Here is a 14,895-nt window from a genome sequence, read left to right as displayed (position 1 = left end):
GTTTTGGAGCTATACTTCTTTAGTACAGCACCAGAACCAGCAGGAAAAGGTTCTCACGAAGCCTTCCATTTCATCAAGCTAAGGAGGCCAGATTTGAATGTCCAGAAATTTATCAAGGACCCTCCAGCAGAAGAAACACCCCTAGTGTCTTCAATTACTGAAGATGATATTTCTACCAGAAGAGCTTGGGGTATTTGGGTCTGTCTCACTGAGATGGATAAAGTCAAGTTTCCGTTCAAATTCTACAATCATTCAGTGAACGGATCATTCCTGTTAAATACCATGACAAGAAAAACTACAAGTTTTGCAGAAGATTTATTTGAGAAAAAGAGAAATCTTTTGTGGAACAGCAAGCTGCCGGCTAGTAAAGAGACTCGCCGAAAATTCTGTAACATGGCACACATAGGAAGATGGTCAGAAAACATCTGCCTGGAATGCCAGAACCAGAAGGAGCCAGAATTCGGCAAAGGATTCAAGCCGAGATCTGATCGGAAAAAATTTACCGATACAAGCACAAGTGGGGAAGGACCACATGCACATTTTCCTCGAGGATACAAAAAACCGAAGATTCCTCGACAAAATTAAAGGGGACATGTGACCCTCCATTACAAAAGCAGGACCACTACCATGTGAGTGGTAGAAACAAGACAACCACTAATTAGTGGTAAAGGACAAATAAACCACCAATAACAAATGATGGATGACTCAGCAAGCATTGGATACCAATCTGAAAGGAATCCAATGAATAAAAGTAAATTAACTGGTCCCGAAAATTCATCCATAAATAAGGACAGAAAGGAAACCAGTTAACACACCAGAATCAAAACTTAAAAATGTATCGAGTATACTTGAAAGTTTTGAAAAGAAGGATAACATACAAGAGGAAAGAGGCAGAAGCTCTTAAATGGTTAGTAAATCATTTCAAATAGTATAAAAAAGATGAAATTACTGCCGATATCCTAGAAACTCATCGTCAATGGTATCTAAGAGAGATAAAGGAGGATGAGAAGTTGATGTCAAGATTAATAATCTAGACAGGGACCCCTCAACCACCAAATGGTCCCCAATGCAAGCTGTAAAGGCTTATGAAGATTTGAAATCCGAAGTTCAAATCCGAAGGAGCCTTCTATAAATAAGGCAGGAAGAAGGAAGTGAAGATCATCAAATATTTTCTCCATTTCTTTCATATAAGGTTGTAATATTTTCTTTATGTGTGTCAAGAGTCCAGCTACGATAAGTAACTAAACAAGTGTCTCCTCCTCTACAGGAGGTTACTATGTAATAAATAAATGTTTGTGTTTGAATAAAAGAGATCTTTGCTCTAGCCCCTCTCATGTATTATTTTCAAAAAATTTTATTTTATACTGTACACTCTAAGGTAGGAAACGAATTAGAGTTGTGCCGAGTGCTGCTGAAGAAATCTGCGTCTGTAACCATCGGTTGCGATCGTGTGGTTGAACTGTGAGGAGCAGTTCGTAAAATACGGTGGATATAACCCGGTGGTACTCCGGTCAAAAAGGTATAAGATTTAATTTTATTTTACGGAAGCATGATGGGCCATCATTTGAAAATAAAATCAATTATTTAAAATTAAGGCTTAAGGGGTATTTTGGGAAATGAGGTATCAAAACCAAATTTGATAAAAATTGGGTACTGAATCCCAAGTTACCCTTAATATATTCACGTAATATTAATCTCATGATATCTATTATCTATATGCTTGCACGAGTGCTATAATGAGTAAATGTATGTAAAAAAAAAAAAACTTATTCAAGATAAGAAAATTTTAAATTTTTCTAATTAAATTTCAAACATTTTTTTCTAAAAAAAAGAGTATCTGAAAAAAAATTCGACTGGACATATACGTAATACATACACATGAAGCTATTGTGTGTATATAAATATATATGTATATATATATATATGTGTGTGTGTGTGTGTGTGTGTGTGTTTTGTTTTTGGTAGTGAGGAGAGAATACGATGCTTAATTTGCTTTATGTCCGCTTTTTTTTTTAACCCAGTTATTTATATACTTTATGCAAAAAGTTTAATATTGCCATTTGCCGCACTCTTTCAAAATTTTACCTGGAAATTCAAAGAAATCTTGGTCAAATATAGAAATATACGGTCTCACGGGTCGTAATTGTGAGACATGTCTCTTATTTGGGTAATCCATGAAAAAGTATTACTTTTTATGTTAAGAGTATTATTTTTTGTTGTGAATATCCGTAGGGTTGACCCGTCTCACAGATTAAGATCCGTGAGACGGTCTTACATGAGACACACTCTAACCTTTAATGATGCTTAATTGTACCTTGAGTTGCAAGAAGAAAGCGTATACTACGGGATGGGTCGGGTCTTATTTATTTATATATATAATGATAATTCGAGACTTTGAAATATAACGTGAGCTTAAATGTTATATATCTATTATTCTTAATATTATTACAAGTTATCGATAAAAGATAATATACAAATGGTGACATCGCCCGGGTAGATTGGGCGAGCTGGGGTGGGCAATCTACCCGAACAGAGAAGTGTCATTTCTCTGTAAATATTTTGATATGATATGATGAGTATGACCTGACCTGATGGGATGATACCGGGTGGTCTGTCCTGGACTGCCCGGATGGTCTTTCCTGGTCTCTCGGGTGCTCTGGTCTACCCGGGTGATCTGGCATAGTCTGTTCGGGTGCTCTGGCCTGGTCTGCCCGGGTGCTCTGTCCTGGAGTTCCCGGGTGCTCTGGCCTGGTCTGCCCGGGTGCTCTGTTCTGCTGGGATGACCCCGAGTCAGACAATCTGCACACACTCAACAAGATAATGTCAGTGAGCTGCCGGAAGGGTTTTCGGCGTAGTCACTTCGACGCTCAAGGCAGTACAAGGTTCACCATGTAGAGAGAGAATTTATTGAATGTTATAGATTGCAATATCTGTTTAAATGAGCAAACCTGAGTATTTATAAGGAGAATATGACCTAGATTATAGTGCATGGACACTGTTCCTGATTAGACAGCTACCCATGCCCTGTCATTGGACAACTGCCCATACCCTGTACTCTGACAACTGCCCGGCCATGTCCTGTCATATGTTAATAGGCATGACGACCCGTACTGTTCGGGTCTGGTCATGGACACTGATTATCATGCTAATGATGATGCATGGTGACCCATACTGGTCGGGTGACCTAAATCTTGGCGAAAGTACCCTAGTCGGACGAAAGTACCCTGGTTGGGCTGGAGTATTGGTCAGAAAAAGTACCCTGATTACCCTTGTCGGGCGAAAGTACCCTGGTCGGACTGGAGTACCCTGTCTAAATTTTACCTATGCTCTACTCTTTACAGTATATTGGATTTTGACTTGTTTTAATTTTTTTCTTTCCGCTCGAGTCCAAGAATGACCCGAGCCTTTTCCAGGTTATCAAATACATAATTATATATGTTTCATCTTATGAACATTTACTATGGATATTTACGTAAGCACAACTGAGGTGACGTCTAACAAGTATTATAAAAGGATAGGCATATCATTATATATGTACCTCTATGTATACAATGTTTTCTAGATTCTGAACAAATGTGTCGTGGAATTTCTTCAAAACCTGAGCATCTCCACAACACCTCATTTTTCAAAGATTCTTCTCCATTAATCTTTTCTCTTTCTCTGCCCCTGATTTCCTCTCCTGAAATTAGGGTTGTATTTGGTTGATGGATATTGAATTTTTTCTTGGCTTTTTTGGGGGTATTGAGGTTTCTGTTCACAAATTGCATGGAAACAACTTTGAATATCAACTCATTTTCATCTCCATCTCCTCCGGTTCTTGAAATCCCCACAAAATCCCATCATTTCCTAGTCTTCTTTTTCAGCCTTCTCTTCATGTTTCTTGCTCTTGTGAGCTCATCCGGTGAGCATTCTTCGAAACCCTCATCGGTTATAGCTTCGAGTCTCCCTAATTCCGAACCCCTTCTCTTAGATTCTTCTGCAGAAAAGAATTTCCCAAGAACAGCGGATTTTCACCCTGGAAAAAGTGGGAAATCCTATGCATATCATAAATCGAAAGTTAAAGAGTTCGAGTCAGGTGATCATGAAGTTCCCAGTGGACCAAACCCTATTTCAAACAGGTAAATTACTTTGTTTGATAGATCGTCTCCGATGTAAAGCAAAAGATCAAGGAAGATGAAATTAGCTAAAACAATTGTAGTACTATGTAACGACGTGCGTAATTTCAATTGATATGTCACTTGTAATCTTGTTTGTATTAAAATCGATATCATTAAATGTTATCAAGAATCCTTCAAAATTGCGATTTTCAATTTTTTTTGCGATTTTTTGAGGTACGTAAGATCATATACATGATCAAGATCGAGCATTTCTTGAGTTAGTTCCCTTTTTTATTTTGGATTCTTTGTTAGGATTTTTGTGCTGAACAAAAGCCAGCTAGGCTAAGGAACATTTCTAAGCTCAATTTTGATGCATTCAATCAATCATTATCGTTAATATTTGCGCTCTATTTTGTTTCATATATAATCCAATATTTTATATATGTATAAAATTATATTAATTGCAACTAATTAAACTCTTTTGTTACCTTTATTATTTTATTCTTTCCCAAAATTAAGTAAATAATTCTCACCTCTTACACTTGATATCAGTAATAAAATTATAATCGATTTTTCAGACTAATCTGAATATTTACGTAAACATCGATAAAATTATCAATAAATCGGAACGAGAGACGAGTTAGTAGCTTTCTTTAATTTATTTATTATTTATTTTTTTTAAAAGGGGTTTTCTTTAATTTTGGGACGAGGCTTTTGTCTTTCCAAACCACAGCATCCAAGGAAAACAAAGCTGATGCCAAAACCATCATTTCCTTCCTATCATTTCATAATCATCATTTTCTGTTCAACTCTTCTTTAAATTAAAATACTCGTGTGTGTTTTTTTGTAATTTATTTATTTATAAAGTAAAATAAGAATTTGGATATTCAGACTTGAAATCTTTCTTTATCTTCATATTATTAACTATGAAATCTCTGTAATAATTTTTTTTTATATCCAAAAAATACGAATTTAATCGCAAACCAAAGGCCTTTCTTCTGTAGTACTATTTTTTGTTAAAAAAAATAAACATAAAAATTAAAAACTCAAACATATACACTTTTAAGGGAAAAATTTACTTAACTATTATTAAATCTTCTATAAAAATTATAATTTTTTTGGTTGAAACTTAATATGAATGTGTGACATATCTAATTATTAGTGAGAATGTTTGAATTTTAGATTTTAACAAATAAAAATATGAACTTATATTATATTTACTATTTTTCACAAACGACGTGGGTCGTGTATATTTGAACATGTCGAAACCTGGTCAAAATATCATATATTAAAAAATCAATAAATTATATATCCGCAACATATATTGGGAAAAAAATAACTCAAAAATATGTCCCATTTATCTGTCTGTAGAAAATAAAGAATATATAATATAAAAAGAATATTGAAATTATTTTAAGTTATTTTTCATTAATCTCTTTAAAATTAAGATACTTTGATTATATTTTAATGTGGTTCGATAAAATCGGTTTGCAGCTTTCTGAAAAGCGTTCTAATAATCAATACGCTTCACTCACAAGCTCTACCAAAATTAAAATAAAGTCGGCTTTTGGGTCTGAAGAAAAGAGCAACCATACGCCTACTGCTATTGAGATCACTTTAATAAAATAACCTTCTTTAATTTAAAGTTGTTTTGAATTATTTATTTATTTACTTTTTAAAAACCTAAGTTGTACCTTTTTATGCTTTATACTTTTAATTTTGTTGCATTTTGTAGAGGAAAAAAATTGGTTTTGAAAAAAAAAATTGGTTACAAAACCCAATGCAGTTGAAATATTATTTGAAGTAGGTCTCTTGTGCGACGGTCTCACGAATCTTTATCTGTGAGACGGATTAGTCTACCGATATTCAAAATAAAAAGTAATATTCTTAACATAAAAAGTAATATTTTTCATGGATGAACCAAATAAGATATTTGCCTCACAAAATACGATCTGTGAGACCATCTCACACAAGATTTTGTCTATTATTTGTTATCCAATTTTCGAAGAGTGTTGATATGTAGTGTCGGGTTCATGTCAACACTACGTTGAAAAATTATTAAAATTGGAAAATTATCAAAATTACAAATAAATAAAAACCATCAGGACTACAATTTTTCCAACAATATATTGTGTGTACAGATTATCGTTAGCAGTTAATTGATACTATACAATTTAAGGTATCCTAATAAAATTTTATATTATGTTATACATATTCATTCTATTTATCGGGATTTCATAAGTAATTATTTTTGTCAGTGACAAAACTATCAAATATTTTTTAAAAATTATATATATATATTTTCTTCGACTATCAAAGGCATTTTAATCCCAACATATTGCAAATTCATCTCATACAGACTCAAGAGAAACAGTTTTTTCAAATTTTTTCCTTGAATCCAAACAAAATCTTGGACCTTAGTTTCGACAAGACGAATCAAACTGAATAGTATTTGATGAATACCAAAGTTACGAAAAAAGAAAGTTACGGAAAAAACGATGGCTGATTCAATCTATTGACTCGGGAACCCACAAAAAGGGCAGGTGTTTGACCCAAGAAAAAATGTTAAATTATGCTGCAGCAACAGCTACACAGGTATTTTTTTCTACTTGGTACAAAACATTCCCCCGACTCTAGCTAGCTCTGTGCTGCGTTCAGATGCCCATACTTCTGCATCACTCTCCTAGTGGCAAGAGCAGCAGCCTCACTCGCTTGGATTGTCCCGGTAGCCATGATTGTTGCAAACTCATTGGTGATCTCCTCTTGAACTTTGTTCCGAACTGTACCAAGGGGGACGCCGGAGACGAGGTTATTAGATGGCTTCTGCTTAGCAAAACCAGGGACCGGGGAAGAATTCTTTGCTGTCGGCTCAGCTGCATGGTTCTTCGGTATATCTTCTGCTTTCGATTTTTCAACTTGTTCATTCTTTTTTGGAGGTTGAACGTTACTGCCACTGGGTGATTTGTTGACGGAACTTGCTGTCTTGATAGAATTAGAGACAGCAGCTGGACTAAACTGGGGTGCCTGGGGTACTGCTCCAGCTCTTAATGTAGTTTCCAATTGCTGTATCATAGGCACTGCACCGAAAAGGGCACCATTCAGCGAAAACATGCATAAAAATTGATTCTCAACAACTTTCTTCTGTTTTATTAGCAATTGCAGAAGGTTATAAACTTATTATAATATACACTTTTGAGCTTTTCGAACCCACTTCGATAATTCAATGAACTTTCCCTAAAACCATACAGCTCCCAGAAACTTCCTTCACAGCAGGTGATAAATGGGAAACTGAAGGCTATCAGCACATTTATTATTGTTACTATCAATGTGGAATTTTCTTTTTGCATCCAACAACCATATAATCTCATCCAAAATGTTGAGTACTTTATTTCTATTGATGTCAATAAGCTGAAGATGAAATTAAATATATTAACAGAATAAAAGAGATTATGATCATAAAATGCGCCAAACTTACACATGAGAGCGCCCATCGGGCTGCTTAGGACTTCATTTGGGAGATTCAAAATGTAGTCTGGTATCGAAGCACCCACCAGAAACTGGGCAACCTCGTTGCTAAAATTGTTGCAATTATGAGTAAGTAATCTGTAAGTCTCAGCTGTGTACCGATGATCAATCTCTTGTAAGTACGTTTCAAATACGTCCTTAGGCACATGGGTAACACCAAGATCAACAACTTTAAGAGGAGTCCCATAAGGTGTTGTTCCAACTGCAGCATTTTGTATGCCCCCGCCAAAATAGTATTCATTACCATAAACCACAATTCCAGTATGCCTACACAAGCAAAAGCAACATACTTGTAATGTAAAACCCGCCTAAAATGCTCAAAACAAAAGAAGCCAGAAAATCAATGTGCATCAAAGCAACCAAAGTAATATTTAAGTTATCCAACACGCAAATATTCCACTCCGTTTTCCCTACCTGGCCTTACGTGAAAAAAAAGGAGACAAATCTCATTCTTTTGTATCCACCTACGCAACAATTATAAAATTAAAACCACCCGGCCTATATTTATTACTCAGAGAACCTTGTAGCGAGAAAAGTGGGTAACTATGCATCGATCAAAAAAAATTCATTCCCTCCTTGTTTGGTATTAGTTGAAATTTATTTCACAAGCCTGTTCATAAATTGAATATATTCTTCAACACAACTCGAAATATAAATCTTAATCATGAGAAAGTTAATCCAAAAGTTGCAAATAATCACTCCATTGGACAAACCTTCACCCAAGGTTTGTCTAGAACCCCGTCACCTCGGTCATACTTGGACGCCAAAGAACAAAAGAGAGAGAGAGATGTCTCCACTCTCCATTCAAATTTAATAATTTGTACACTGTACAATGTACAATGATTAAGGAATTAATATTAATAACATTAGGCAAGAGGAAACATCATCGAAACATTGCGTACAACATTCATCAACTTTCTCGCATTAAGAACAAAGACAGTAAATTAAAATAAGATAAACAAATCAGATGGTACTTTATATTTGTATGAATATGTTCATGTCAGGGAAATACAGTGCCGAGTTGCATTGAAATGCAGAAATTCTTTCCACCATTATATTTACTGTAGATGATGAGTATTGCACAGAAGAAAAATGAGGGGATTGTTAGGAATGGAATCAAAATGTGATCTATGCTGGGTGCTTTAGTATAACATACGAAGTGACAACATCTCAAGAAACCAATATGCATACCAACTAAAAAAAGTTACAATTGAAAATAAATAAAATAAAAGCATGCTGTATATAGTTAAGAGCCTAAGGAAGCCACACTCGAATCTACATAATCTTAGGTTTGCATTTGAAAACAAGTCTTCTATAGAAATGTAAATCTTACCATATGCCTTCAATAGATTTTCCCAAAAAGGTTGTCGATAATTGCCTGGCAAGGCCTTGGCTCAAGTCATAGACATGCAAGGAGACCTTGTAACTCTCCTGCAACAACATAAGGTATGGTAAACTGGTATAAAAATCATAATTCAACTCATTTTTTTCCCTGTTTCTCATGTAACATCAACTTTCTTTTAATGGAACAGAAATAAAGAAAAGGAAAGTGTACCTCTGCCATTTCAATCGTCCACCAAGTATGGAAAATGCTAGAGAATGTAGCAGGTATTTGTATTTTACAGTAATGTTTCGAAGACCTAAAAATAATTTTACAGATCTAAGTCATATACCAAGAAAAAATTGCAAAAAGTATGTTCCCAGCGGCTAAAAGGTAAGATGTCAAACCTTTCCCCCACTAATAGCACAGTTTTAACATGAGTAATTTGACATTAATATTAGATGCAACATATCATTCTCAAAAACAGGTTTTGGGTCACTAAAGTCTTAATGTAACCCTCCAGTGTCAGCTGTTAAAACAGAAAAAAATAAACCACATAGCAAAATTCAAAAGAGCAAAAATAAAGCAGACTATTCATCCGATACTATTGGTAAACAGGGAATTTTACAAATGCCCTACTATTCAGGCATTAAACAGTGAGTCACAAAAATTAAGTGAATTATAATTTAAAACAAGCCTACTCAAAAGACAGCATCTTTCAACCCGGTATCGGCAGTGACAAACAAAGTACGTTGCATAACTGAATGCAATCAAACAGGCAGTGAAAAACAAATTTTCAAGAAGGGTCACCAATTAGATCATCAAATAAAAGCAATGTAGATCAGCAAACCACCATTGAATCCAGCCCGGCACTCGGGAGATGCATACCAAAACTACAGTAAGGGGATAATCATGGAGAATATTCTTTTCCCAAATTACATACCAAAATCAAAACTTCATTCGGATCAAGCTTTCTTCTCCAAACTCCAAACACACCATCTCCAATTCCACCAATTCATTATGCTTATAAAAAAATTAGACCCGCCTTAAAAAGTAATAATTCATTAAAAATCATCAAATTAAAAAATAAACCACGCCGTAATCTGCAATTCTGCCGCTCAACTACCTCACATCAAACCCGAAACTATAAGTCCCCCAAAAAATTTGCAAAAGATAAAGGATTCGTTGATTAATACCCAGAAAACGCACAAAGATCGACCGAAAATTTTCAACCAAGTAATCAAAATTCCAAAAAAAATTTGCAAAACGAATGAAAATTCACACGTACCACAATGTCGGCGCACCTCAGGAATTTGCGATAGGATTCTTCTTTTCAATCTTACGGATCAATGACTTTATACTGTGTTGCGGAGGGAAGCTTCGACTCCGTTGTACCACGTTCTAGAACCTACCGGCCAATCACTAGATGACACGCGTCCATGATAATTGGATTTCGTCCTTTTTCCACGTAAAATAAAAAATAAAATGAGAGAACATATTGTTGTAAGATCTGTAAATAAAAATATGATTATTATTTTTCTTAAATAATAATTTTAAAAATTGTAAAGAAGTTAGATTTAATTTTAACCCTAAATTCAACTGTTTTATATATATAAATTAGAATGAAATAATTAAAGAACATAGTTTGCCAAAGAAGTTTGTTTCAAATATCGTGCGATAATTGTTTGGAATAGCTTTATTAAATCCATTATTTGGTTATCCATAATTTCACCTTATCTATATTGAGGCAAAAACTTGTGTGAGACGGTCTCACGGGTCGTATTTGTGAGACGGATCTCTTATTTGGGTCACCCATGAAAAAGTATTACTTTTTATGCTAAGAGTATTACTTTTTATTGTGAATATGGGTAGGATTGACCTGTCTCACGGATTATGACCTGTGAGACGGTCTCACATGAGACTCACTCATATATTGATAGGTATCTCGTGACATAGTTCCACATATCTATTTTCACGAGACAGTCAAATCATTCCATATTTAAAGTGAAACATAATACATTTAGCATAACAATTAATATTTTTCATTAATTTGATCAAATTGGAAATTTGATTCACTAAATTAATCAGTTATATTTTTCATACATGTTTGTCAAGCCTCCTTGAATGTTTAGAAGTTTGTTGTTTGTTTGGATGTTGACTTGTTTGGTCTTCTAAGATGAAAGAATAATGAAAATTCTCATCCCTTATCCCTCAACTACTCTTAATAAATGACGAGTAACCTCTATCCCTCAACTACTTTAATTAAAACTAGATTAACTTGTACAGTTACACAAATCTTCATGACATTTGCAATCATCGACTTTGTTTCAATTTATTTGTACCAATTGTTAAATGAAGGCAACTCAAAAAAGTCTACTTGAGAGATGATCCAGCTAAAACAATAGAATCTAAATTAGTTTTCTTGGTAAAGTATAAGTCAGATTCAACAATTGACAAATACAAAACCATCTTGGCTTTTAGACTTGAAAACCCCACTATTTGGAAACCTTTGGTTAATGTGACCAAAATAAATAAGGTTAACCTATAAGTACGTGGGACCGAGATTTTATTACTTTATCAAAAGCTGTAGTTGGTGGTTTTTGTACAACTCAAATCTTTTAAACCGCACAGCAGTTCATACACAACGGTTTAATCGTTCTACCAAGCAAGAACAATTATTGATAAAGTATTTTTCTTCTAATGAATCCTTCTTCGGATATCATGAATTCCACCTCAAAATTTTGCTTTCGATATATTAAATTTTATTTTTGATTATTTTGTTTCAATTAACGACACGACACGACACTAAAAATAATTAAATTATCGTATGATATAAAAAATTATTGATTTATCAAATATCATTAAATATTAATATTTAAAAAATTTTCAATTTCCCTTGAATTTAATTTCGAAGCTGAGCGACCAGTACAAAAGAAAAGATCCTCTCGATTCCATTTCACAGGTGCTCCACCAAAACGGATCTCGCAATGCATTCAGAGGCTTATACCGTTGAATCCTGCAAAGTTGAAACAAGTGACGGTGTCAAACTGCACTCTAGAATCTTCAAGCGAGAAGAAGAAAATGAGGGCGATAAAGATAGTTTGGTAATTGTTTTGGTACACCCCTATTCTGTATTGGGTGGGTGTCAAGCTCTTTTGAAGGGGATCGCTGGTGGGTTGGCAAGCAGAGGCTATAAATCTGTCACTTTTGACATGAGAGGTGCGGGCAAGTCTACTGGGAGGGCTTCTCTTACTGGGTTTAAAGAAATTGAAGATGTCGTTGCTGTTTGCAGATGGGTTTCTGATCATCTTTCCGCCGACAGGATTTTACTTGTGGGATCTTCCGCAGGTACTGTTTTTTTCCCTATTGAATTGTGATGAGTATCAGTGGTTGTTTGGGTATTTTTCATTGGGGTTTGATGATGGTCATGGGGAGAAATTGAGCAAGCTTTTTGTTTTTTTATTGTTGGCGTGAGGATCAAGAAGTAGGTTAGGCATTACTCTTCTGATTTTGTGCAATGAATTTTACTGCAAAAGATTAAGGAGCTCGAGGTTGGTGAATTCTGAATTTATGGAAGTGATATATGCTTTAGTTACCATTTATGTTCATTTCTTTGTGTGGGCTAACTGTGGTGCATAATCAAATCTAGGCACATTCGAAGTAGTAGATCCAGAAATTTAGTCTAAGGAGAGAGCTCGAATTTTTGCTTGAGCGAATTTACTAATGATTTGTGGGAGCAAACGCTAGAACTGCTTTTAAAGGAACAATATCGACTGTAATCACCCACAGATAAGCAATTTCCTTGTTTCCAGTTTTCTTGGTTGGTATCATTACCCATGCGTAGCATTTTCCATTTCCTGATTTATGTCGTTGGTCCCAGGTGGTTTGGGAATCCAACTTGTTTGATGATAAAGAGGAAGCCATTTTTCGACCCTCGCAATCCAAGAGTTGTTTTTCAGTCTTTTGGAATGCTCCTGTGCTAGTTAGCACAATGATGCTGCTTTGCTATATATAATCAAGATATCTCAATTCTAGGCATGATCTAATATTTTTAGTTCAATTATGAATTTATGATCCCATAAGTCGATTATGATACCCACCCGTGTGCTTGTTGTAGTGCATCTTGTAGTTGTAGGGCTGTGGTTTTACTGTTATCACCTGCTTTACTGATCTGAAATCAGCTATTGCTTCCGGACCTAAGCTATACTTCAGCTTGGTTAATGCTTTTACTTGATTTATGTTCGACACGGTCCAGTGTAATGCTCATGTGGGCTGGTGCTTCCATCTTCTACTGACTTGCTATCAGTTAACATATGTTCAAGTTCGGTTATTTCCTTGCGTTTTAGCATCTGAAAAAATATTCTGTAGTGATAGAAGTGGCACATTTCCACAGTTCTTGTTGCACACTCGACATTTTAAGTCCGGGAAAAGTGGCTATACTTATGCAGATTGCTGGCATTACTACTGAAGTTAACGCCTCTATTTTAAACCGTGGTTTTTATTTCTTTACAAACATGGTTGTATCGGAATTCATGGCAAATTGGCTCTTACAGTTTCTTTTCGTACTTCCCTGACAGGTGCACCCATTTCAGGTTCTGCAGTTGACACAGTCGACCAAGTTGTTGGTTATGTGAGCTTGGGATACCCATTTGGTCTGATGGCCTCGATCCTCTTTGGAAGACATCATAACACTATTCTTAAATCACCAAAACCGAAACTTTTCGTGATGGGAACACGAGATGGATTCACGAGCGTTAATCAGCTGAAGAAGAAGCTGGCGTCAGCAGCAGGACGGAATGAGATACATCTACTTGAGGGTGTAAGCCATTTTGAGATGGAAGGACCTGCCTATGATGATGAAATGGTGAATTTGATTCTCAAATTTATAGGATCATTGTAGGTACTAAATAATTGGTTATCATTGTTGTATGAGTACTGCGTGCAACTCCCCATATTTCTTGGTTCTTGAATCAATAATGGATTGATTGTGTGAATTGAAAGTTGAGGTAAATATGAGAGCCTGCGGCGAGAAACCGAAAGCCGGAACAGTGATGGTAGGAATCTCGTGCGAAATTCACCGTCTTGCAACTTTTGGATCAAGTGGGTATAACAAATTATGATATGGTTTGATGAGATGTATGAAAGAAAGTTGGGAAATGTTTTAGTTATCCTTCTCCTCGTTGACTATTGATCATAAATAAAATCAACCCAAATAAGCTTTTTTCTTAAAAAAAATAGTGTTTGGTCATAAAAATCGTTTTAAAAAAGGACTTAAAAGTGCTTTTCTAGAAGCTGAAATTTATGTCTTTTTGGCTTTTACTTCTATGTAGGTATTTTGTGAGACGGTCTCACTAATCTTTGTCTGTGAGATTGGTCAATCATATCGATATTCACAATAAAAAATAATACTTTTAGTATAAAAAATAATTATTTTTTTTATGGATAACCCAAAGAAGAGACCCGTCTCAAAAAATATGACCCGTGAGACCGTCTCACACAAGTTTTTGCCTTTATTTCTAATATTTTTATTAAAAAAAACTGGACTTATTTAATTTTTTTTAAGTTGCAAGTTATATATTCAAACTCACTATTACTATATTTTCAATTTTTAAAGTTTCGCATCTTGTTTAAAAATAAATATTTTCAAGAAATTATTTTACGAAATAGCTGGAATTATATTATAAGAAATTTAAACAAATACAACATTCTCATATTAAGTTGTGGCACGCACACACATATAGACATACAAATAATTTATTTATTTATTGGTGATAATGAACCTACCGTCGCCATAACTCGAATGGTTTTTTTAAAAAATAATTTAAATTTTAAATTTATTTTCAAAACTAATTTAAAAAAAAAAAGTATTGCAAAACTAATGCAATCCGCGCTTATTGTTAAGATTGGAACTTGAATCTAACTCAACCCCAAAAGCTAGCTCAAGGGGGGAGG

The 14,895-nt window shown here is 34.8% G+C and overlaps 2 protein-coding genes across 2 annotated transcripts; one reads left to right on the top strand and one right to left on the bottom strand.

Moving 5' to 3' along the window:
* Positions 1-6,467: 6,467 nt before the first annotated feature.
* Positions 6,468-10,370, bottom strand: LOC140834158 (uncharacterized). The gene is made up of 5 exons (XM_073198833.1): positions 10,232-10,370; positions 9,178-9,262; positions 8,956-9,053; positions 7,573-7,889; positions 6,468-7,174 (listed from the first exon to the last, which is right to left on the bottom strand). The coding sequence occupies exons 2-5, from the start codon at positions 9,184-9,186 to the stop codon at positions 6,735-6,737; spliced, it is 864 nt and encodes a 287-aa protein (XP_073054934.1). The 5' UTR covers positions 9,187-9,262; positions 10,232-10,370; the 3' UTR covers positions 6,468-6,734.
* A 1,489-nt stretch (positions 10,371-11,859) lies between these two features.
* On the top strand, positions 11,860-13,937 carry LOC140834157 (uncharacterized). The gene is made up of 2 exons (XM_073198831.1): positions 11,860-12,291; positions 13,521-13,937. Exons 1-2 carry the CDS (start codon positions 11,931-11,933, stop codon positions 13,841-13,843), a joined length of 684 nt encoding a protein of 227 aa, XP_073054932.1. The 5' UTR covers positions 11,860-11,930; the 3' UTR covers positions 13,844-13,937.
* Positions 13,938-14,895: the final 958 nt, after the last annotated feature.

Source organism: Primulina eburnea, chromosome 6 (assembly GCF_022965805.1).
Source record: "Primulina eburnea isolate SZY01 chromosome 6, ASM2296580v1, whole genome shotgun sequence".
In the NCBI taxonomy this organism is placed as follows: domain Eukaryota; kingdom Viridiplantae; phylum Streptophyta; class Magnoliopsida; order Lamiales; family Gesneriaceae; genus Primulina; species Primulina eburnea.
Note: the sequence above shows the minus strand (reverse complement) of the source record. Positions and strands in the feature narration are given on the sequence as shown.